Source organism: Emydura macquarii, unplaced genomic scaffold (assembly GCF_026122565.2).
Source record: "Emydura macquarii macquarii isolate MOO-44397 ecotype Brisbane River unplaced genomic scaffold, CSIRO-AGI_Emac_v2 contig_2636, whole genome shotgun sequence".
NCBI classification, from domain to species: Eukaryota; Metazoa; Chordata; order Testudines; family Chelidae; genus Emydura; species Emydura macquarii.
Window position 1 is genome coordinate 39,134,331 of NW_027132773.1, and position 23,615 is coordinate 39,157,945.

The 23,615-nt window shown below is 44.0% G+C and overlaps 2 protein-coding genes across 4 annotated transcripts in view; one reads left to right on the plus strand and one right to left on the minus strand.

Moving 5' to 3' along the window:
- Positions 1-898: 898 nt before the first annotated feature.
- On the minus strand, positions 899-15,354 carry PSMC2 (proteasome 26S subunit, ATPase 2). Its single transcript, XM_067564507.1, has 12 exons — positions 15,157-15,354; positions 11,316-11,353; positions 10,207-10,288; positions 6,732-6,831; positions 6,199-6,330; positions 5,285-5,357; positions 5,038-5,133; positions 4,645-4,809; positions 3,287-3,374; positions 2,259-2,461; positions 1,563-1,659; positions 899-1,192 (listed from the first exon to the last, which is right to left on the minus strand). The coding sequence occupies exons 1-12, from the start codon at positions 15,224-15,226 to the stop codon at positions 1,035-1,037; spliced, it is 1,302 nt and encodes a 433-aa protein (XP_067420608.1). The 5' UTR covers positions 15,227-15,354; the 3' UTR covers positions 899-1,034.
- A 5,014-nt stretch (positions 15,355-20,368) lies between these two features.
- The window catches only part of DNAJC2 (DnaJ heat shock protein family (Hsp40) member C2), a 32,195-nt gene continuing 28,948 nt past the window's right edge, over positions 20,369-23,615 (plus strand). Inside the window, exons 1-3 of one of the 3 annotated variants that reach the window (XR_010922887.1) lie at positions 20,369-20,692; positions 22,136-22,326; positions 23,457-23,532. Coding sequence is in view for 2 of the 3 variants with exons in the window: in XM_067564511.1 (XP_067420612.1) it covers positions 20,635-20,692; positions 22,136-22,326; positions 23,457-23,532 (325 nt within the window). In the remaining variant the exon portion in view is untranslated. The remainder of the gene's footprint in view (positions 20,693-22,135; positions 22,327-23,456; positions 23,533-23,615) is intronic. The other 2 variants (XM_067564511.1, XM_067564513.1) reach the window with 2 other exon arrangements.

Below are 23,615 nucleotides of genomic sequence, written 5' to 3' on the forward strand. Positions count from 1 at the left end.
AATTCAGGCTTTACCCCCCCTTCAACAATTGAGTTCACAGTTGGCCAGCTATAGCCTAATTACTACAACAACAGCATTAGGGCTGAGGAGTAAGTGCAGTCTGGGTACATGATGTTCTTCCAGTACCCTCAAAACAGCCTCATCTAATGCAAGCAGCCAGGTTTTAAGACTTTCCCTTTAAAAATATAGCTGCTGAGAAAGGGTTGACCTCTGACTTTGCTGTAGGCCCCAAAACTAGCTCCTTGGAGTGGAGTTTACTTTAAAAGCTGGGACACTGGTCCACTTTGTGTTGCTAACCCTGTCAGCAAGACGGTCCAAAAACAAAAGTGAGTTGTCAGTTTATTTTGAGATGAAACTTGCTAAAATGTAAGCTCTGTGAAATAGTGTCTTCATAAAACAAATTTTGAAAAAAAAAAAAGCAAAGTTCGCTTTGGCTTGCACCCTGCCATAGTGCTATACTTGAGAACTTACAGTAAACCAGAAACAGATTCATTGATTTTCATTCGCCACATTTAACAATGGCTACCCCAACAATACAGAGAAAAGTAAAGTTTTCCCTTTTAATAGTACTATGTTTTTATGTTGCATCCTCCATGCTACTTTGTTTTTAAAGTTGTAAGGACAAGGAGAGTGCCTTCTTTTTGTGTACAGCGCTTAGCACACTGGGGGCATGGCCCCATCAGAAACCAGTAGCTTGACAGATAAGAAAATGTTTTAGAACAGTGAATTTGGATTGCATGTTTAACTTAATCTGATCGATTTCACTGCTAAGTTTGTAGCAGGTTTTTGCAGGTTTGAATGTCACATACAGAGTTTTACCTCATTTTCTACCAACAGCAATAATTCATTAATGCTGAACACACACGTTAAAAGAAAAAATTAACTACTTGCCAGCCTGTCATTTGGGATTGCTCTATTTTATTTCTAGACTCAGACCGAGATAAGACAGCAAACACCCACTGCACAGTTACTCAGGCTTTTTGTTTCATAGAAAGATTAACAATAGGAACGTATTTTCCTTCAATTTCAAGACGTTAGTTGTAAGTCATGTATCTTGGAGTAGCACTGAATTTTGCATATGACTTAATGACTTTGTTCACAGCTTCTAAGAAGTCTTTCTCCGTAGCGATTTTTCGACGTGCTCTGATGGCAAACATGCCTGCCTCTGTGCAGACACTGCGAATTTCAGCACCTTTCAAAGAAGGGGACAGATGGATTTAACACCTGCACACAGAACACTTATACCAGCGATGCCAAACTTTTCCTGTTGTGCCGCCCCCCCCCCCACTTTTATTGCACAGCTAAGGCTTCCTCAGCCATGGAGCTTGGGTTGGTGGGGGGAACAAACGATGGGACCAGAGCTGAGCGAGGGCCTGGGCTAGGGGCAGAGTCGGAGTGGAAATGTGACATTCCCTCCCCACCCCTGGTGGGGACTGGCCTGGACCATGCCTCACACCTCCCGCATGTTCCTCTATACCTGCCAGGCGGGCACATCCCACAGTGTGGGGACCACTCACTTACACAAAACAGAAACAGCATACAAGTCAGAGGACTTAACTTACCCGTGCTATTAGGACACAGTCGAGCCAACAACTCAAATCTTATGTCTCTTTCAACACTCATTGAACGAGCATGAATCTTGAATATGTGAGTTCGTCCCTAAAACAGAGATTTGAGGCTGTCTGAGTAAAGAATTCATGCTGGGAGAGAGGATGTGAAGTAGGGTACTCCGCCAGTAGAACTCCCCTTCAGGGGGGGAGACACTTATTTCCTACTTCACCTACTGGTAGGAGGCCATAATACTGTTTATGAATGGCATATTTGAGGAATAAAAAGCAAAGAGTTGGTGGCACATGGTAAAGATACTAATTAGAAGTGCTTTGACAATAAGTCATCACAAGAAACCTCCTCTCCCCTTGTAAGGAAAAAAAAAATTGAGAGGTCCATTGTGCAAGAGGGCTACAACTTTACAACCTACTTCCTGATTTGGTCCAAGAGTCTAGATTTGTTGAGTTAGGAGCACACTGCAAAACATAGCTACTTTCCAGGGCTTTGCCTATGGGGATGGACTCTTATGCAGTATGAGGGAAGGACTTTTAAAAAAACCACATTTGATTCAATGAACTTCCAAGTGTACAGCTCCTAGAGAGGTTCTTGTATTCTCTCTCTCTCTCTCTAAACTGTAGCAGAATATTGAAGTCTGAAACAACTACTGCTTTTCTCGGTTTTGCTTAGCATTGAAAACAAACAGTTCTAACCTCAAGATCAGGTAAGCTAAATTCAATCTTCCTGTCCAGTCTCCCGGGCCTCATCAGTGCTGGATCTAAAGTATCAGGTCTGTTTGTTGCCATCAGCACTTTAATATTGCCTCTTGGATCAAATCCATCCAGCTGGTTGATCAACTCCAGCATAGTACGCTGCACTTCATTGTCTCCTCCAGCCCCATCATCAAAACGAGCACCTGCAGAGAGAAGGCAATTACACATCAAGATGTAGAAAAGGCACTTGTTTAGTGAGGATAAATCCCACTACACTTACCCTCAGACAAATGAAGGATATAGTATATTAACTGTCACAGCTGCATATGTATTCATGACAATTACCAAAACAAAATGTTTTATCCTTCCTTATTTGGAATGCAACATCTTCAGCTAAGAGGAAGATGAGTAGGCAAAATATATGTATCCCTTTTTTGAGAGCGATGGGTAGTGCTATCCTCAATAAAGAAACCTTTTCTGAGGTTTACAAAATCCATATAATTTTCCCCAAAGCAAAATAGTTCAGCATCATTAAAGAATTAAAGATTAGCTTTTGTGAATAGCCCTTTAGCTTGCAAATAAACAGGAAGAGATTTTGTTGAGGAAAACAGATTTCAGAAAAGTGAAGAAATGCTAAGTTTATATTATTTAATTTTTTGTTAAACATTTAAGAAAAATGTTTAGGAATTAAACTATACAGCAACTTGCTTGTACCGTATTTGAAAGAAATTCTGCCTTAAATTTAGTCACTTTGTATTTTGATTATAGAAATAAATGACTTCTGTTCTGGATTAAATGTGTTCAGATTTTATTAACTATTTCTTGATAGTTCCCTCTGCAGTAAATATCGCTAAACTGAGCTTGGAATAACAGTTTCCCAAGTTTTAGTGATTTACACAGCTGTGCTTTATGGGCTGCAACAGTCCTGATAATGTGAAGAGAGAATTATAAAATAAAAGAAATGGCATGTAATATTTTTAAAAGTTTGCTATATAAAGAATAAAAAACTGTGCATGCTGCAAGCATACCTCCAATGGCATCAATTTCATCAAAGAATATAAGACAAGCTTTCTTAGTTCTGGCCATTTCAAAGAGTTCACGAACCATTCGAGCTCCCTAATAGAGAGGATGAGATTTTGTTACAGGCAGGCTGACTCAAGTAAAGATTTTAAAGCACAGTGAAGTTTTCCAAGTGATGATCCTAAGTTTACAATTATGAAATTACTTTTTAATTTGCACAAATCAAGCAGAACTCTTGCAGGTTTAGATGCCCCTGAAGATACTTTATCCTGGGCTCACACACAAGCACTAACATTTAACAATCAAAGCTATTTCAGATGATTTTTTTTTTAAATTCCTGTGAGTTTAGCGCTTGTGGAAGCTTCCAAACCAAACAGCCCTGTAAAATGAAGGTCGCTATTTTAGAACTAAAGCCAGCAGTTAATACAAACTGCCAACAATAATGCTTCACTCTTGAATAGTGCTTTTCATCCACAGATTTCAATGTGCTTTGCAAAGGTGGTCAGTATCATTATGTCAGTTTTACAGATGGGCAAATCATTCCATCTCTCTGTGGTTCCTCTTCCCCAAGGTCACCCAACAGACCAGGGGCAGAAACAGAAATAGAACACAGTCCAGTGCTCTATCCATTATACCACGTACACGTCAACCCTGAACTGCAGAGACCACCTCTATGGGTGGGGCAGATAGATAAAACTTGAACTCTCTCCTCTCTTGGCTGCTACTATGAGCCAGGTATCATGGTGGTTTTTGAGATGGACAGTGTCATGCTGAGAACTGAACAGAGACCATCATCTCTTTCATACAGGCTACTGACCAGCTATCACATGGTATTAACTTTTAGCTGCCAACATGACCAGGGGCAAAAGGCATCATATGCCATCGCCAAACCTCTCAGCTATCTGGTTTCCCCTTGCACAGTCTACATAATGGCATGCAGCCAGTGCTGCCAGGAACTGGTGCAGAGTTTGAGAATATGGAGCAGCAACCTGCTTATGTCAATACCACAAAAATCAAAACTAGAGGTGTCACAAATTTGAAGATTACTGCATTTACTAGAACTGTCTGCGGCCACAACAGGTTTGAGTTGTTTCTGTGAGAAGTTAATGATCATTCAAGATGGGATTTTCAAGCCATTCAGCACTGACCTAATGCTAGTGAATGCTTTTGAAAATTTCCAATGTAGAGTATCCAAGATTTTGAGATTTCACTCTTTTAGGGCTGTCAGACTATTACCTGCAATGATTTGTTTGGTAGTTTCTATGCTTCCTTGAGTCTACGAAACTTAGTACATTCAGCTGCAATGTCTATTTAAATGTTTGGCCTCTGCAGTTTGCTCCACCTTTTACACAGTATTTGGTATTACCTCTCCTACATATTTCTGCACCAATTCTGATCCGATCACTCTGATGAAGCAGGCGTCAGTCCTGTTAGCAACAGCACGGGCACAGAGGGTTTTGCCTGTACCAGGTGGCCCAAAGAGAAGTACTCCTTTGGGGGGCTCAATCCCAAGGTTAACAAACCTTTCAGGCTGCGAAAGGAAGAAACAGGAGGTTAGAATCATTATGTGCAGATTGGTGATAAATCAGATCAGTTTTGCAATAAATTAAAAAAAGAAGTCAGTACATTTTCACTGAAAAGTTACTTTTACATTTGATGTGGTGTTTACATTCAGACACCTCAATACTTGGAAAGGCATGACAAGTCACAAGATTTTCTTCATATCAAAAAATTGAGTCTCACTCTATGAGTTACTTACATGAAGCAAAGGGGTTTCAACCACCTCTCTCAGCTTTTCAATCTGTTCTTTGCAACCACCAACATCGCTGTAAGTGACATCAGGTTTTTCCTCTACCTGCATAACAAACAGATACGTGCACATTTGAAGAACTTGCCATTGCAAGTCTGCCTAGTTCTCTGACTGAGCTACAGCAGAATTCAGCCAAAGACGTCAACACTTTAAGTTAGGCAAGTTTGAAAAAGCATAAGCCAAGGGAGGTTCTCACCTGCATCATAGTAACTGTTGGGTCAATCTTTGGAGGCAAAGGGATATGGATCTGATACTTGTTTCTGTCCACACTTGTGGGAAAGTGTAAGAAGAGCATTACATTCATTTTAATACACTCACGCTAACACAGAGGTAATATAATTTTTTAAAAAACGTTTGTAATATGAAGGGTGTAAAACCCTGCTGGTTCTCTTTTCTCCAGCATCAGCCTGAGCCCATCCCTAAGAGCTACTGTCTAGAGCTGGCCAGAAAACCAAATTATGTTCCCACAAGAAATTCCCAATTTAAAAAAAAAATCCAAAATGGAACAAAATAAATGAATTTTTGCGATTTCTCATGGAAAGGAATTCCAAAGTCTGTTTTGAAAAAGTAGAAACAGTATTTTGTTTGGATCTTCACAAACATTTCCAAGACCCCTGAGCTGCCCAGAGTCCCAGCAGACCACCAGGTGGGGAGCCTAGGTATCCATGGTTTACAGGCTGTGAGAAGCCACAAGCCTGGAACCCCAGGTTCACTGCCAAGGAGCCACAGGCCTGGGGTTCTTTGCTTTCTAGCAGCCTGCTGAAGTGCTAGAAGCCTGAAAGCCAGGGCTGCCAAGGAGCTGGGCAGTCAAGCTGGCAGGAAACCAACAGTTTTGAACCCTGCCTGTCAGGCAAGGTCCCAGCTGAACCCTGCCTGGTTTCTGTCAGAATTTCATCATGTGGAACATTTCCATTTTGACAAATTGACATTTTCCAACAGAAAATGTCAGAAAGCTCTACTACTACATTTCAGTGATATCGGATGACAATCAGTGAACACAATTGTTTGCGGAACACTAAATTGTGAGATGAGATCATTACATTTTAGAGGAAAGGAAGCTTCTGTCTACTGTTAGACTTAATGGTCTTAGAAGTCTATATCTTTACTTACCCAACTCTCATCCCCTCTTCAATGTCAGTAGGTGCTACCTGATCACTGAGATCCACCACAAATTTGGCAAATTGTTTGACATTGATAATGTACTTGGGATCCTCAGAATCTGCATTGATTATCTTCGTACACCTAGCAGAAAAGACAGTTAACTAATGCAGGCCATGAGGAAGATAAATTAAGGTTCTTGTGACTTCCACAAGCATCAATCAATGGTTAAAGAGGGTTGGTTTGTGCTCTAAGTGCCTTTACGAAATCATATAGCTAGTATGTTTGTGATTTTATTGTTGTAGTAGTTTAGTAACTCAATCCTATCACTGTTCCAACTATGACATACTTCTCATATTTCACAGAGGTTAACATCTGAGCACTTAGATACCATAGTGAGTGGCACCTTAGAAATACCTAAAAATCAATTTAAATTTTTACTAGATGTCATGTAGGAAGGAGGCAGGTTGCAAATAGAATTATAAATACTATGTATTTTATAATACCACACAGCTCTTGTGACAGGATCCACGGAACATACACACCTGGCTACCTGTAGTGGCTGCTCACTTTGGAGAGTTTGCTTATCTGCAGCCAAATCCCAGAGGGCAGGAGGGGCCAGGCCTGTGTCTGACTCCTTGATCCCTACATAGAAGACAGCAAAGTTAGAATAAAGAGCCAGTTCACTGATCACATCAACGATACTTCACACTCAGCATTCAACAAACATTACCTACCAGCCACATCAGAGAAAAAGGCATATGCTGAGAGGAAGTTTTTACAGGTACTTTAAATGTGACCTGCAAAGGGAAAGCTGTTGGATTTATGCCAGTTTGTTTCATGATGTTCCAGAAACAAAGTCTCAAAGACTTTTTCTCCCCCCCTTATGTTTGTTTGTTTTTTTTAATTAGAAACTCAAGTCTTCTCTATCTTTTTCTTGCTTGGAAGACTTTATGGACAATTGGAGAAGTAGCTGGATGACAGTAAATATACCAGTGAAGTCAATCCCTGATTCAGAGGGAAAGTTTTTTATTCAAACTGTTGCAAACTTTTTAATTCAAGTATCTTTTAAATAAGTACTTGGAAAAAGAAACCTTTTTCAGATTCAACACTCACTCCGTCAAGTAAGAACTGAGAGCTCACAAACACACATCTGAGCCCACCATCAAGCCCATGGGAGGGGGGGTGATGTTTTTAGTGACTTTTCTGGCTTTTTTACACCCCATAAAGAAGCAGAATAGGGCATAAATCCAGATTTCCTAACCCCCTTTGCAGATCACCTTTAAAAGTCTAAAATTGACTGTGGAGCTTAGATACAAAGTATATATGAAACAAGCATAGTATCCAGTTTTACAGGTGATGGACACCTCTACCAAGAAATCAGAATTAACATATGAGAGATCCATGACACAGAATATTAGTTGTTGCTTCATAAAAGATGTGACAATGAAAGTTTAACACAGTGAACTTACAGTTATAATGCACAGAGTTTAAGGCCAGAAGGGACCACTAGATCATCTAGTCTGACCGCCTGTATATCAGAGGTCATTAACACCACCCAGCACCAGCACACTACACCCAACAACCAAAATTAGACCAAAGAATTGCTGCCCACAAGAGACTAGACTATGTCGTGCCACAGGCAGCGGTTAGGAGAGGCCGAGGTGTACCAGTGCCTAAGGTTGCAATGGCAGAGAATTGATTAAATGAAATATACCCAGATAATCCTGGCAAGTGACACGTACCCACACACTGCACAGAAAGCTGAAAAACACCTCTGGTCACTGCCAATCTGACCTGGGGAAAATTCCTTCCTGACACCACACATGGTCATCAGTAAGAGCCTGAGTATGTGAGCAAGAACCAGCCAGCCAAGCACCGGAGAGAATGCTTAGTGACACCTCAGAGCCCCATGCCCTCCCCCTCCAATGTCTGATCTCCAGCCATAGCCATCCCTGATGCTTCAGAAGGAGATTAAAAAAGGCTTCCCAGAACATACTGGAGAGGAGGGTTGGATTCCTGCCTGTGGCTAGCTGAAACCCTGAAGCACAAGCTTTAGGACCGTAAGACATAAACTGGAAGTGATCCCCAGGAATGTTAAGCCCTGACCACTGCCATCACAACCAAGCCTGTCATACAATTGCGCTCAAATTTGTTCCGCTGTCCTTTAAAAAAACAAATTAAGTTGTTTGCCCCAACAACTCCTATTGGACGGCTGTTCCAGAACCTCACCCCTCTGATGGTCAGAAACTTGCTTATTTCCAGCCTGAATTTGCTCATGGCCAGTTTATACCATTTGCTCTTGGAGCTCTCCACCCTTCCTGGAATTTACTCCTAATGTATTTATAGAGAACAATCAGACCCCATTCAGCCTTCTTTTGTGAGACAACACAAACTAAGCTCTTCTAGTCTCCCTCATAAAATAGGCCCTCCATTCCCCAATCATCCTAGTAGCTGTTCTCTGCACCTGTTCCAGTTTAAATTCATCTTCCTTGAACATAGGGTCTCTCTCTCTCTCACACACAGAAATGACTTGCCTAATCACACTTCCTAGGATACCATCTGCCTTTTTCATAGCTTCACCACATTGGTAGCTCAGTCATCCTGTGATCAATCCAGGTATCCCTCCTCTCCGGTCACTTCCAACTGATGAGTCCTCAGCTGGTAGAAGAAATTCTTATTATTAGACCCTCAGTGCATGACCTTGTATTTTGTACTACTGAATTTCATTCCATTTCTTCTAGTCTTCAAAATCATCTAGATCTTCCTGTATCATATTCCAAGCCTAGTCTGGACTGATGGTTGCCTCCCAACTTTGTATACCAGCAAATAACATTATCACACTCCTACTTTTTGAGCCAACGTCATTACTAAAAATACTGAATAAGATTTCTCCAAAGACCAATCCCTGAGGAGCTCCACTAGTAACATAACTCCAGTTCAATAATTCACCTTTCAGCACAACCTGCTGCCTACTCCCATCTAGTGCCAAATGCACTTCCCTGATGTAAAAAATCAGTTATTTTCTCAAAGAAGGAAATCTGTTTAGTCTGGGATGATCTACTTTTGGTAAACCCATGTTTCATTATCTCCTCTTTAATATTTATCTCTAGGAATTCAATAATTCTTTCCTTCACAATTTGTTCTAAAACTCTGAATACTACTGAGGTGGGATCTGTATTTCCCGGATCACTTTGTTCCCCTTTTTTAAATACAGGTATGATGCTGGTTATTCTCCAGTCATGCAGACTACCCCTGAGTAGACAGATTTACTAAAATCCTTGCTACTAGATAGCAATGACATGTGCCAGTTCTTGAAGTATTCTGAGATGGAAATTGTTTGGTCCCCCCAATTTGAGCACATTAAACTCTACATTCTTCTTCCACCTCATGTGTGAAAATTACCATGTCTCCATCATCATCCTTCATCTCCATCAGCCATATTACTTTCATTCATGTTCCATATTGTTATTGAAAACCGAGGCAAAGTATTCATTTAGTTTTTGGGACCCAGATTATCTCCTATCCCACAGTACATAGCAGCCCACTCTTATCCTTCCTTATTCTCTTTTTATGTGTATAACTAACAAACCTTTTATTTATTTTTAATTTCTTTGGCAAAAAGTAATTCAGCTTGGCCTTTAACAATTCTTACTTTATTCCTGCATTTTCTAACCTTCACGATGTAGCCTTTTTTGCTAATCAACTCCTTTTTCCATTCCCCATAGGCTCTCTACTTACTCCTAATAATCTTTTTGAGGTAGTTATTCATCCAGCTGAGTCTGGAACCTTTCCATACAAATCCTTCTTGGGATGCAAATTTTAGATAGTTTTTGTATGGCTGATCTGAAGAAACTCCAAGCCTCTTCCGCATTTAAATCCTTGAGATCTTCAGTCCGGTGACTTCTTTAACTAATTCCCTTACCTTCCCAACGTCTGCCCTTCTGACATAAAAATCATAGTTGCCTAACTGGATTTAATTATCTTTCTACTGAATTTTACTTTAAGAAAAGCACCTACCAGTGAGCTCATTAATTTTCTTCAGTAGCTGCTGAATATCATCTTCTACCTGCTTAATCTGCCTTGAGTACGTGCTCTGGCCCTGGAACAGAAGAACAATTGTGTGCACTTCAGTACTTCAGAAAAACATGTATACATATTTATGTATTCTAGACAGCTACTAACTTCTGTTGAGATGTTTCATATAGTTATTTGTTGACTCCAGAGATAAAACTACTGACCACGGTCAAGTTAAAGTCAGTATCTGTCTTGAAAAACAGTACTGATATTAAAACACAGAGTCAAAAGATGCATTGTTACATATGTTCTGAACATTCTCCTGATCAGGAAATCTCTCCTTCCTACCATACTTTTAAGAATTTGTTTTTCCATTGACAAATATTTTTCTAAAGAGCAAATGAAAGTAGAGATCTAAGGAAAAAAGTTACTCACAAGTAACAAAATATTTGCATATATTATCTGAACAGTACAAAAGTAAACAATTTCCAATATACTCAGCGAATTCTATTTGCATACAATCCTATTGGCTTACACTGCTCTCAGCAATCAATAGAAATGTACTGATTCATCACATGGCTTTCCAGCTAATCACAAGCCAGGTTCTTGTACTTAATACTTTGCATACCTTTTCCATCCCCTCTTCACCATACAGAGAGCCAAAATAGTCTTGGGACCTGAGTCTCATTTACACCAAGATTCCCTTTAAACTAATCTGGCAACATACAGAAGCCAAAGTAGACAAATATTTATACTCACATTCAGGCCGCTTTATAGAAGTGTAAAGGGACCTTAGTGTAAATAAAATTCAGGCCATTGGTAGACAGATATTTTAAAATAGAAATATAAGAAATTGCAAACTTATTTTATCATAGCTCCTTCACAGACCAGTAATATTTAAATCCGTAGGGGGGTGTTGTTTTTGGGGTGGGGAGAGAATGCTTTAGGGGAGAGAGGTTGCAGAGATGGAGTACACTTTAAGGAGGAAGAGGGAGATTTACTGGCTATTTCCAAATAAGATCAGTTTGGAAGACACTAGTTTTGCCTTGATTCAGTTAGTTAATTGGATTTTTGTGTTTTTTTCTAGCATTCTAGTTCAGTAAAATACTTACATAGGTTTTCAGCAAGGCAATATCCCCTTCATCCAATGCTGAAACAATACAGAAGAATTAGCTTTAAGAACAAAATTAAATGGGACTCATTTTGCTTCTAAAAGATGCAAATTCACATACACTACCCCTTTGATATTGGGGGTGGAAGGGCCCCCCACTGTTTTTTAACACTAAACCAGAGTACTGTGCAATAAAACCAGATGTTCAACGACAAGCAAGAGTTGATTAGTTCTCCAGCTACTCATTCTTGCTTGCAGGGATGAAGAAGTACTATATTGTTATTTATCATGTACTCACAGTAAGCTAAGCATCTCGATGACCAACATGAAAGTAGTCTGTCCAAAGGAGCTTACAAGCTAAAGAGTTGATATATAAACTAGGGACTGGAGAAAAGGGAGTAGCAAATAAGCAAATTGATTAAGTTCTGTTTCTTGACAGTCTCAACAATTGTCCAAAATCCGGACATCATCTGTTCTGATCTTAATCTCTCATAGATGCTTAGACAACTGTAAATAACTAAATGCATACCTGCACACCAAGCAATTGATTACCAGAACAGTGCTGAAGTTACCAACAAACAAGAAACAGGAGTCATCACATCAATCCAGTAATTCGATTGTTAGAGAACAGGACATGACACAAAAATTTTGCACGAGATACAGAGATCCCAAGCACAAATCCCTCCCAATTTATTCAGCACTTGATACTCATGAGGTGGCTTATTTATATAGTGCTTTTTCCATCAGTAGATCTCAAAGTGCTTCGCAACCTTTAATGTAGTTATCCTCCCAACACCCCTGGCATATAGGGAAGTTCTATTACTCCACCTTTATGGAAGAGGAATGGAGGCCCAGGCACACTGTGGGATCCACAAAAGATACTTAGGTGCCTAAACCCTAGACTTAGGCACCTAAGTCCCAGCTTTGGCTCCATTCTGATCTAAGGAACTCCCACCAAACCAAATCAAGAACTAGGGAATGAATGTCAGGCATTCAGCCACTTATCTTGCATGTGGGGCCCAATCCACCAAGCGGCCTTGAGTCTGAGCACACCTACTGGATTGGTCCCACTCAAAATCTAGCCAGAGGAGGAGGTGATGGTGCTACACCCCACCTTATCGATACATATATAAATCATTAAATAGTCACTGGGTTAGAAAAAGTCCAGTGGTTATGGCACCCACACAAACGGGAATTCCAGGGTTCATTCCAATGACTCCTTATCCACCTTCAACAGGAGACACCAATGGAGCCCCACATGAGAATATCCAGTAGCTCAGTGGTTAGAGCAACCACCTGAAAGGTAAGATTTGAACAAAGGTCTACCACCCTTCAGGAAATTGCTCTAACCATTGGCTAAAGTTATAGGGTGTGCACAACCACCTGCTCCCTGTTTTGTGGTAGCAGTTGCCTAACTCATTCCCACAAGAAACAACTAGGCCACAACGTCAGGTGCTGGGTCCCCATTCACTAAGCAATGATAGGCAGCCTGGACTTAAGCACCTATATCAGAGAGTGGTGGGGTTTAGGATACACCCTCTGGTTCAGTGTCTCCCATTGACATAGGCAGCTCCCTGCCTAGCATGCTGGGTTTTGTGGATCGCATTTGTAGGCACTTCTCTCTCCCTGCTCATTGTATAGCGAGACTAGGATCCAAATTCAGGCTTTGTAGATCCCAATGATTTTCTAGGCACTGTTATGCTCAGTGCTGCAACACCCGATTCCCTTTGAAGATCCATGTTGGCACAGATCAGCTGTCTCAGGCGCCCAGGGCTCAAGCTATGGGGCTAAAAATTGCTATGGAGACATTCAGGCTCAAACTAAAGCCCAAACCTTGGGACCCTCCACCTTCACATCTATAAAGCAATTTTTCCAGCCCTGGAGTCCGAGTTGGCTGATCTGGGCCAGCTGCAGGTGTTTTAACCCTATGTAGACATACCCTGAGTGACTTCCCCCGTGGTGAGAGAACAGGTTCAGAACTATTTAGAAAGGGTGGACATGCACAAGTCCATGGGGCCAGATGCAATGCATCTGAGGGTGCTGAGGGAGTTGGCTGATGTGATTGCAGAGCCATTGACCATTATCTTTGAAAACTTGTGGCAATTGCGGGAGGTCCCAGACAATTGGAAAAAGGCAAATATAGTGCCCATCTTCAAAAAAAGGGAAGGAGGAGGATCTGGTGAACTACAGACCAATCAGCCTCAACTCAGTCCCTGGAAAAATCATGGAGCAGGTCCTCAAGGAATTCATTTTGAGGCACTTGGAAGAGAGGAAAGTGATCAGGAACAGTCAGCATGAATTCACCAAGAGCAAGTCATGCCTGACCAACCTGATTGCCTTCTATGATGAGATGACTAGCTCTGTAGATATGGGGAAAGTGGTGGACATGATATACCTTGACTTTAGCAAAGCTTTTGATACTGTCTCCCACAGTATTCTTATCATCAAGTTAAAAAAGTATGGGTTGGATGAATGGACTATAAGATGGATAGGGAGCTGGCTAGATCATCAAACTCAACAGGTAGTGATCAATGGCTCGATGTTTGGTAATAAGCAGAGTGCCCCAGAGGTCAGTGCTGGGACTGGTTTTGTTCAACATCTTCATTAATGATCTGGAGCATAGGGTGGATTTCATCTCAGCAAGTTTACAGATGACACGAAGCTGGGGAGCGTGGTAGATACCCTGGAAAGTAGGTATAGAATACAGAGTGACCTAGACAAATTGGAGGATTGGGCCAAAACAAAGCTGATGAGTTTCAACAAGTACAAGTGCAGAGTCCTGCACTTAGGATGGAAGAATCCCATGCAATGCTTGCTACAGGCTGAGGACCAACTGGCTAGGCAGCAGTTCTGCAGAAAAGAACCCGGGGGTTACATTGTACAAGAAGCTGGATATGAGTCAGTAGTGTGCCCGTATTGCCAAGAAGGCTAACGGCATATTGGGCGCATCAGCAGGAGCATTGCCAGCAGATCGAGGGAAGTGATTATTCCCCTCTATTTGGCACTGTTGAGGCCACATTTGAAGTACTGTGTCTATATTGGGGCTCCCCACTACAGGAAAGATATGGACAAATTGGAGAGAGTCCAGCAGAGGGCAACAAAAATGATTAGAGGGCTGGAGCAAAGGACTTATGAGGCAAGGCTGAGGGAACTGGGTTTGTTTAGTAAGAGAAGAATGAGGAGGGATTTGAAAGCAGCCTTTAACTATCTAAAAGGGGGTTCCAGGGAGGATGGACCTAGACTGTTCTCAGGGGTGGCAGATGACAGACCAAGGAGCAATGGTCTGTAGTTGCAGGGGGGGGAGGGTCTAAATAGGGTATTAGGAAAACGTGTTTCACTAGGAGGGTGGTGAAGCACTGGAGTGGGTTATCTAGGGAGGTGGTGGAATCTCCATCCTTAGAGGTTTTTAAGGTGCAGCTCGACAAAGCCCCGGCTGGGGTGGTTTAGTTGGGGTTGGTCCTGCTTTGAGCAGGGGCTGGACTAGATACCTCCTGAGGGCCCTTCCACCCCTAATCTTCTACGCTCACTGACAAGTCACAGGAAGGCACCAGCCCAATAAAATCACCAGCTCGCTGTGGGGCTCGGCTCCCCCTCAGCAGAGCGGAGACAGCCGGACCAACTCGCAAGGCCCGGGGCGATCGGCAGGGCTAGAGAAGGGCCAGGCGCCGCATCACCGACAGCCCGAGATAGGCCCGGAGCCGGCACCAGCGCAGCAAACCCAGCGGGAGCGAGAGAGCACCGGCCGGCGGGACGCGCAGGGGCAGGATGAGGAGGCGGCACACAGCCCCCGGCCTGGGGGGGGGGAGGGGTAGGAGGCGCGACCGACCCGACCGGCCCCTCACCGCGGATGGGTTTATCCTCCTTCTCCTCCTCCTTGGTCTTGCGCTGATCGGCGCCCAGATAGTCCGGCATCCCGGCGGCCGCACGGATCCCTCCTCGCTCCTCCGGTCCCCGCACACTAGTGCGCAGGCGTCGCGCTGCTGCTGCACTGCCCCGGATGCATTACACAGCACCTCCCCCAGCTTCCGCTCCGGCGCCAAGCAGAGGGGACGCCTGCTCCGCGAGCTCAGGATTCTGCTTCCGCCACCAACCGGAAGCAGCCCCGCGGGGGCCAGCGTTCGCTGCAACCAAGCCGGAAGACGGAAGCAGGACTCGTGCATTGGAATCCGCGTTCCCCCAGCATCGCTTCCGGTAGGGAGGGGTTGGTGGTGCCACAGGGCCTGCTTCCCCCCTCTCCCCTAAGTCTCGGCAGTCCTAGGACGTGGCCCCTTCTCCCCCCTCGCCTCGTCTCGCCTCGCCTGACCCCAGGCACCTCAGGGGAAGTGGGAGAGAGGGGCAGGAAAACAAGGCAGAAGGCACCAGCATTAGCCCTGCACGGGGCTCCTGGTGCGCAGCTCCCAGTGCCACCCTCAGGGCTCCACGGCTGGAGCTTGGCTTAAAAACCATCAGATTTTTAAAAGTACACATTGGGTCTGTGCCTTCTGCTCTGAGCCCCAGGCTGCAGGGAGCTCTGGGTTTTCAAGGCTCCCCCCCCCCCCAACCAGGAGGACGTCTCAACTGTTTGTTTTTTTAATTTTTTAGTGAAAATTTGAGTTTCTCCTGTAATCACTTGACTCTAGGAACTGAGGTTTGAAATGAAGCACCAGATACTGTATTCAATTGGCTATTTATTTGTATCAGAGGTTGCAGGAAGAGAATATTGACAGAGTAAAATTGTAGCAGTAAGTATATCATTGTAACACACCAGGGGACATCTTAATCAAGATGGTCCCCTTGGAAAGAGACATGAGACTGAACCCCAAGGGATCAATTTGACCTTTGAAACAAGGGCAGACTTTGAAATATTATGACGTACAGAAATACTTTGGATTATCCATCATCTGAGGAGACAAGGAAAACCAGTGGTCTGGACTCAGTGGGGCTCCTGGCTTAAGAGTTGGCAAGCTATTGCTTGGAAAGCAAGATTGGTGAAGAAATTACATTGACCAGACTGTAGCTTAAGTTAGGTCTTAGCCATTCAAAAGTGTATTTTACTTTTGTTTATTTCTATCTTTATTCCTTCTAGTTGATATCACTTAACCTATGTCCTTTTGTTATAAAGGAACACAGTGCTGTGTTTGAAATAAAGGGTGTGTTTACCCCCAGTTATTAAGCTGTAATGCACTGATTCTTCAAAAAGAGCAGGAAACTTAGTATCTTCTGTAACCACACAGTGAGAGGGACTGTGCATTACAGAGAAATAGCTTTGAGGTGGTTGGGGGCTGGAGTTCGCTGATTGTTACCTGCTAAGCAGTGTTTGGTCTGGGAAAGTCTTTAGGAGTTTGCTGGTGAGGAAAACAGACTGGGGGGGCAGGGAGCTGACATACAATCTAATCTCCAGCAATGCTCATTCTTGCTGAGGTAGAGATGTAACACAATGGTTCACAGTTTTGGATGTCCCTAGCAGCATGGAGCATCAGGGTACATGGGCCAATAGATTTACACTGCTGCTCAGGAGGTACCTAAGGGGGGATGAAGGTCAGGCTTGGGAAGGAGGAATGCCCATTGGCTGTTTTTTCTCTTACTTTTAGATGGCAACCCTAAGAATATGGCTGTTTCAAAAGAATCTGCACTCAAAGTGTGTTGGGTGCCAATGCTGCTGCTTTCCAGAGTGAAGCAAGAACTTAGATAAGGTATAGAAGAATTGTGAAATAGAGCATGTTACTGAACTGGCAGACAAGTATGCCCTATTTTGGAAAAAAATGAAGGCAAATATAGGTCACCTGCCAGCAACTTAGAACTGAGATGCCTTTACAGTGAATTCTGTTCTGTTCACTACTTTTCCACTCCAAACTGCCAAATTCCAACAAGCCTTTCAAAAACGGGCTACAATAGCCTAGAGATTTAGGTGTAGTCTGACCAAGATTTGGGACCTGAGTTCACTTAAGCTTTGCAGTTACTGGATTTTGTTAGAGGTAGAGTTAATGTTTCTCTGCCGGTGACTGACAATCTTTCTGTTTAATGCTGTTATCGTTAGCTTCAATTGTATGCAACTTTAGCTTCTGACTGCAGCATTTTAGTGTTTGTGGGGGTAAGAGGATTTTTTAAAAGACATATTTCATGATATTTTCTAAATAACCTTTACTAGCTTGACAAAGTACTTTGTGTAATGGAATGCTAAACTATATTACGATCAACCACTAGATGGCGCCATGTTCAACTTACTTTATTTAAGCTCACTATAATTAAACTGGCAGTATATTAAAGGAACTCATGGAAGACATCTCTGGTGTCTCTTTGGGAAGGAAGATAGCTAATCCATATCTGGTGCAGAAGCCTGACTTGCTAAAGCTTGCTAAGCCTGTGAAGAAGGTGTACATGACATGGTGTCAACAGTAAGTTAGTGCCATAGGCGAACAGAAACAAGGAAAACAATAAAGATTCTTCAGTGCCCCAGAGAACTTCAGGTTTTATTGTCCATCCTGAAGGTCTGACTTAGAAGCAACATTTTGCATTAGTATAAAACTCCATAAGGAAATGAAATATTCAGGTATCATCTTAAGCCTACAAAAGCTTTCACACTAAATGCACAAGATGTGGAAAATGTCATCACTTAAGAGATGTGTGTCCAGCTAAAGGTAAAATATGTAACAAAAGTATAATATGGACATTTTGCAGTTGTTTGTCTTAGTTGGCAATCAGGGAATTAACTGTTGCAGACATGAAATATTCATTGTTTCTCAGATTTATCATGTGTGAGGATACAGAGCCTTCCTGGAGAGTGAAACTAAATGTTCATGGAAAGACTACTGACTTTAAAATTGACTCAGGAGCAAACAGGACAGTCATATCAGAAGAGACTTATAAATACCCCTTTCAGAGCTGAAATCAACTGACACTGCTTTGACTAGCCCTGGAGGTATTCTGAACTGCATGGACCACTGCACCACAGAAACAACTTAAAGACAAAAGCTTTGCATTGTGTGCATGTGATCAAAGGTTCAGAGACCAACAACCTTCTTAGCCACAGTTCACCGTAGCAGTATATAATTTTGATAAAGTTACTAGTGGAGTTACAAGATTTTGATAAAGTTACAGGCAAGTGGAGAGGCTGAGAGAGGTGTACAGACAGCCAAGAAAATCCTACAGCCCAGGAAGATATATTCCTTGCTCTTCTCAACTACAGATCAAACACGTATAACAGCTCCTGATGGGAAGACAACTCAGAATTACTGTTCTGACTTTGGAAAAGAACTCATATCCAAAGTGGCCAGACACAAAAAGAGTACCCATATTGGATAAAAAGGCAAAAAGAGCTCACAAACACTTTTACAGCAGACATCACTTAGAGAACTGTCAGGACTAAAAACTGGTGACTGTGTTTATGTTAAACTAAATGGAGAAAAAAGATGGAGAACTCCAGCTGGCACAGTGAAAAAGATTTCATCCCCTAAATTGCATGTGATTCAAACTGACAGCGAAGAGTTCCACAGAAATCATCGACATCTACAGTTTGTTCCTCAGAAAGAACAATCAACAATCAACAGAGCATACTCTACAGATGGTAGATGCAGAACAAGATTCCAAACCAACTAGAGACAGTTATTGCAACTAATGCACAGTCAGATGACCAAGTTGGTATGGGTCCTGGTCATGTAGTTAGAAAAGCAGTATGATCTATAAATGCTCCAAATTAGTCTGCTAAGTGCTGAAAAAAAATCCTGATATTTGAGAGTTGTATCTGCAGATCATGAGTCAGGATTAATTTGACTTAGAAATCCCACTCTGTTGGAGGTCCCCGTCAGTCTGCCCCGGGCGGCTGGGGCTCTCATCAGTCCACTCTGGGGCTGACAACAGAAGCCACAGCCACCATGAGCTGACAGCAGGAGCCCCTCCTTGCAAGGTGGGCTGACAGTGGGACCCCTGGCCACCAAGAGGAGAGGCTCCCACTGTTAGCCAGCTCTCTGGTCAATGTTCCCACTGTCAGCCGCCCAGCCATGCAGGACTCCTGCTCTCAGCCCTCCTAGGCCTGAGGAGGGTGAAGAACCCAAAGAGGAGCAGAGGTGAGGCTGGGAGGGCTGAACTATGGCCGGGGAGTTACAGGGGGCTGAAATGAGGAGGGTGGGGGGCTAATGGTGGGGGTCTGTATGCTGGTGGGTTCTGAGCAGATGGGGTGAGTGCAGGGAAGGTGAACTAAGGGCAGCCAATGGGGGTCGATAGGGTAGTGATGATGAGGGATGGGGAGCTGAATTGAAGGGGAACTGAACTGAAAAAGATTGGGTGGGGATAGAATTTATGGGGGATTGGAGGACAGGATTAATTGTTGGACAGGAGATGGGCAGAGAACTCCTGCAGCAAAGGCCAAAATCACCTTATCCAGTACATGTAGGAGAGTGAGCAACACTAATTGTCAGACACACCCTGAGGATGTGCAGGGGGAGTTTAAAAAAAAACCAGACTGAACTAAAAATACATCAGCTTTTTTTTTTTAATCTCATGATTTTGGGGGGAAAGCGGGGGTCTGAGTCATGATTTTTGATCCCTTGAAGTTGGCAGTACTGCATGAGCAAAGAGGACAGTTTCTTGGGGCACCGCTGTCCCAAGCCACTCTGCATCAGCTAAGCTGCTTCCCCACTGGGCTCCCGGAGAAGGCAGGGCCTGGTTCTCCCAGAACCATTGTTGGCTCTGTCCTCGAGTCCCTCCTGGACTAGCTGAGCCTAACCCCCGTCTGTCACCCTGCGGTGCTCAGGGAAGGATCTGGCTGACAACGTGCTGCGCTGGTTCACGTCAGGACTCCACACGCCACAGGAGGCAGCACCAAGGAAAGCGTTTTCGGGCCGTAAAGGCCCCAGATTTGGGATAGTTCCTGCCGGCTGCCCATGGCAGCTAGTTCTGCATAGCGAGCCCCTGCCCTGCAGGGCCCGGGAGGACGCTTACAGGGCCAGGGGCGAGAAAGACGGGAGGAGGGATGGGGCGAGAGCTGGAGCAGGTGTCAGTGAGTGACTGGGGCGGGGGGAGGGAGGCCGGCCCCGCACCGGGTGGACCGGCCGAGCGGGAGGAACGTCGCCACGGCCGAGCGGCGGGGCCTGTTCTGCCGCTGCGCCGCGTCACGCCAGCGGGCGGGTGCGGTCGACGGTTAGCGCGTGACACACAGGCGCTGGGACCCGGAAGTGGTTGCCGGGTGGGTCGGTCTCTCTCTCTCTCTCTCTCTCTCTCTCCCATGCGCGCCGGCTCCTGGCAACTGGCGAGAGGGAGGGTCAGGGAGCGACTCGCGAGTCTGGCGCCTCCGGGTCCGAGACCCTGCGGCCCGGGAGCAGCTGCGAGCCCCCCCGGCCGCCACCATGCTGAAGGGGGCAGAGGAGGGGCAGGTCACCGCGGTCACCAGAGCCCTGTCTGCGGGTAGGTGCCTCCCCCGCCCCGCTCCCCACAGGCACCCCCGGGCTAGGCGGCCACGCCCCCGCCGCTGCCTCCCCCGTCCTCGGAGCTGCCGGGCGGGGCTGCGCTTGGGCCCCTCGCGTCACCCCGCTCAGGTTTCCCTGGTCTCCGGGTCAGAGCGGGGATCCCGCGCCAGGAACGGCGGGTCCCGCTGCCAGGGGGCTCGGGCCGGGGTGTGACCGTGCAGCACCCACCTGGCTTTCCCTGGCAGCTCCCGCCTCACACCCCCCCGGGCCAGCGCTCACTTTCCGGGGCGCCTGCCTAGGTTACCCACCGCACCCATCCGCTGTGCCCAGAGCGCCTTCAGTCCCGCTTGTCCGAACCTGGTCATCCGTGCCTCTGCTAAAGGTCGAAATCCTCTGGACAGGATTGTGGCCTCGTACAGCGCCGAGCACAATCCAGCCCTCCAGCCATGGGTGCCGGAAAGACACATGCACCCTCCTCCAAAACATACAGACTCCTGCAGCAGGAGATGTTCTGGCACTGCCACCTAGGTCACCATCATGCAAACACTTAGGCAGGTGCTTAACTTTACTGCCTTTGACTCCATGGGAGCGATTGCAGAATCGTTAAGGGGGAAGGGTGCGTTATAGGGTTCTTACAAGGGTAACAAACTTGAAGCAAGTGTGGTTTCATAGATTTCCCCAAATAAAGCTTTTGTTTCTGGCAAAATCCTGTTAGATTTTAAGCAATGATTGTACAGGCCACTCCTTTAACAGGAAGCCAGACATTGCTAAACTTAGTATGTGCTATTAGTGCCAATCCATTGGTATTGAGGGTAGTGAAGCACTGTATCTAGAACATCTAATGCAGTTTTCAAGATAGTCCAAAGCAAGTATTTAAATTGATTGTGTAATCGGGGCATGCTGTGCAGTAGGCAATCCTTACATTTCTCATAGCTATTGTATAGGGTCGACTGTAGGAATTTTGATGAGGCGAGGAATGCTTTTGTTTTTGCTTGCTGACCTTACGTCATGATCCAGCAAACCATTATACATGTTTAACTTAACGCCTGCGGATAATCCCACTGAAATCCAAAACTAGGCACATGCTTAAGTGTTTTCTGGATCAGAACCTTTATTATTAGCAACCCTGCAGTGTTCATAACAAAGGAAAGGATGTTATTTAAAAATAAGATTTAACTTGGCATGTCCCTCTAATTTGATGACATTTCAGCATTTGAAAATACTGTAGTGTACTTGGCATATACAAAGTAATGGACATTTTTGCAAATGGATACAACCTTTGATACAAGATGTAAAGTCTTATTAAATGTTAATTAAAATGTCCCCTGATAGTGGTACCTGATTAGATATTTGGTGAAATACTTCTGAGTCCAGAAATTCTAAACTAGAAAATTCTAAACCAGAAAATGAAGCTAAATTTCTCTTACGCTTTTGTTTACAGCTTCCGTGCTCTGTCAAGTTGAACCTGTGGGAAGATGGTTTGAAGCATTTATTAAGAGGAGAAACATAAATGTTTCGGCCTCTTTCCAGGAACTGGAGGATGAGAAAGAGCTCTCTGAAGAGTCAGGGGATGAAGAATTGCAGCTTGAGGAGTTTCCTATGTTAAAAACACTTGATCCAAAGGACTGGAAGGTATACAGCTAATGTAAACATTGAGTTAATTCTTTTGCTAGAAGCATGACAACAAAGTTCTCTAGGGGCTAGTCCACACTTAAAACTTACAGCAGCACAGCTGAGTCACTGTAAGAGTGCTTCTATAGCAGTGTTATGTGGACAGGAGAGAGCTCTCCTGCTGACCTAATAAAACCACCTAAACGAGCGGCAGTAGCTAGGTTGGTGCAAGGTGCTCTCCTGCTGACATAGCGCTGTACACACAAGCGCTTATGTCGACAAAACTTATGTCATTCACGGGGTTGTTTTTTCACACTCCTGAGCAACAAAAGTTTTGCCAGCATAAGTGCTAGTGTAGACAAGGCCTAAATTCTTGTTCCTTATCTCATCTGGATTTTCCAAGTTCTTTAGCCCTGTAGCTTCCTTTGTGTATTCCACAGGTAACAGTGGAGGTGTACACACTGAAGTGCTCCTCTCATCGATGTAACTCCCCTGCTATGCCAACATAATAAAACCACCTCAATGAGAGGTATAGGGCTTATGTTGGTGTAGTTAGGGCAATGCAGTCTCAGTGTAGACACAGCGTTCCTTACATCACTGTTGGCTGTCAATTTCATGCGTCTGCTGGTTCCCTGCGGGGAGAAGCCCACCAGGAGCCTGTAGGGCAGCCAGGGAGGCTGCCAGCAGAGCTAAGAGACTGAGCTCTGAATCACTAAAATCAAGTGGGGCTCACTAAAAAAAAAATGGTGTGTTTTATTTTCCTCTTCTGGAGAAATTTAGGCACCTTTTCAATATAACATTTCTTGAGAAATTGAGGTACGTACCATCTGTGTTTTGTAAGATCCTCTAGTTATATGAATTTGTGTTACACTGGACACATTTTTATAACGAGGCTTATTTTGTAACTATTCAATTTATAGATAGACATTACTTATAGTTTGTGGGAGAATTGTTCAAAATGCCTTTTTTTAATTCTTATACACAGAGAGGAGACTGCTGTCCCTCTAGTTCCTCCAAAAGGAAGCTATCAAAAGAAACTTTTCAAATAATTATTTTGGTCTGTATATGTGCTTTTGTTTTTAAAGTCCATAAGACAAATTCTACTAGATTACAGGAAGCTATGGCTATTAATGTTTGTATTTCTTTATCAGAATCAAGATCACTATGCAGTTCTTGGACTGGGACATATAAGATACAGGGCCACTCAAAAACAAATCAAAGCAGCACGTAAGTAATTGCATTTACTGTTAGTGGTGGTAGAACAGAGTATTTTTTATCTTGTGTATACAATTCCATATTGTAAATACAAA

What these genes read in the sequence shown, in the direction of transcription:
- PSMC2 (XM_067564507.1), bottom strand. Translation starts at nt 15,226, where the DNA reads ATGCCGGACTATCTGGGCGCCGATCAGCGCAAGACCAAGGAGGAGGAG. An exon ending in GGAGGATAAACCCATCCGCG is followed by an intron (nt 11,354 to 15,156) that starts GTGAGGGGCCGG and finishes GTATTGTTTCAG; the next exon opens with CATTGGATGAAGGGGATATT. An exon ending in GAAAATTAATGAGCTCACTG is followed by an intron (nt 6,832 to 10,206) that starts GTAGGTGCTTTT and finishes TCTTCTATGTAG; the next exon opens with GGATCAAGGAGTCAGACACA.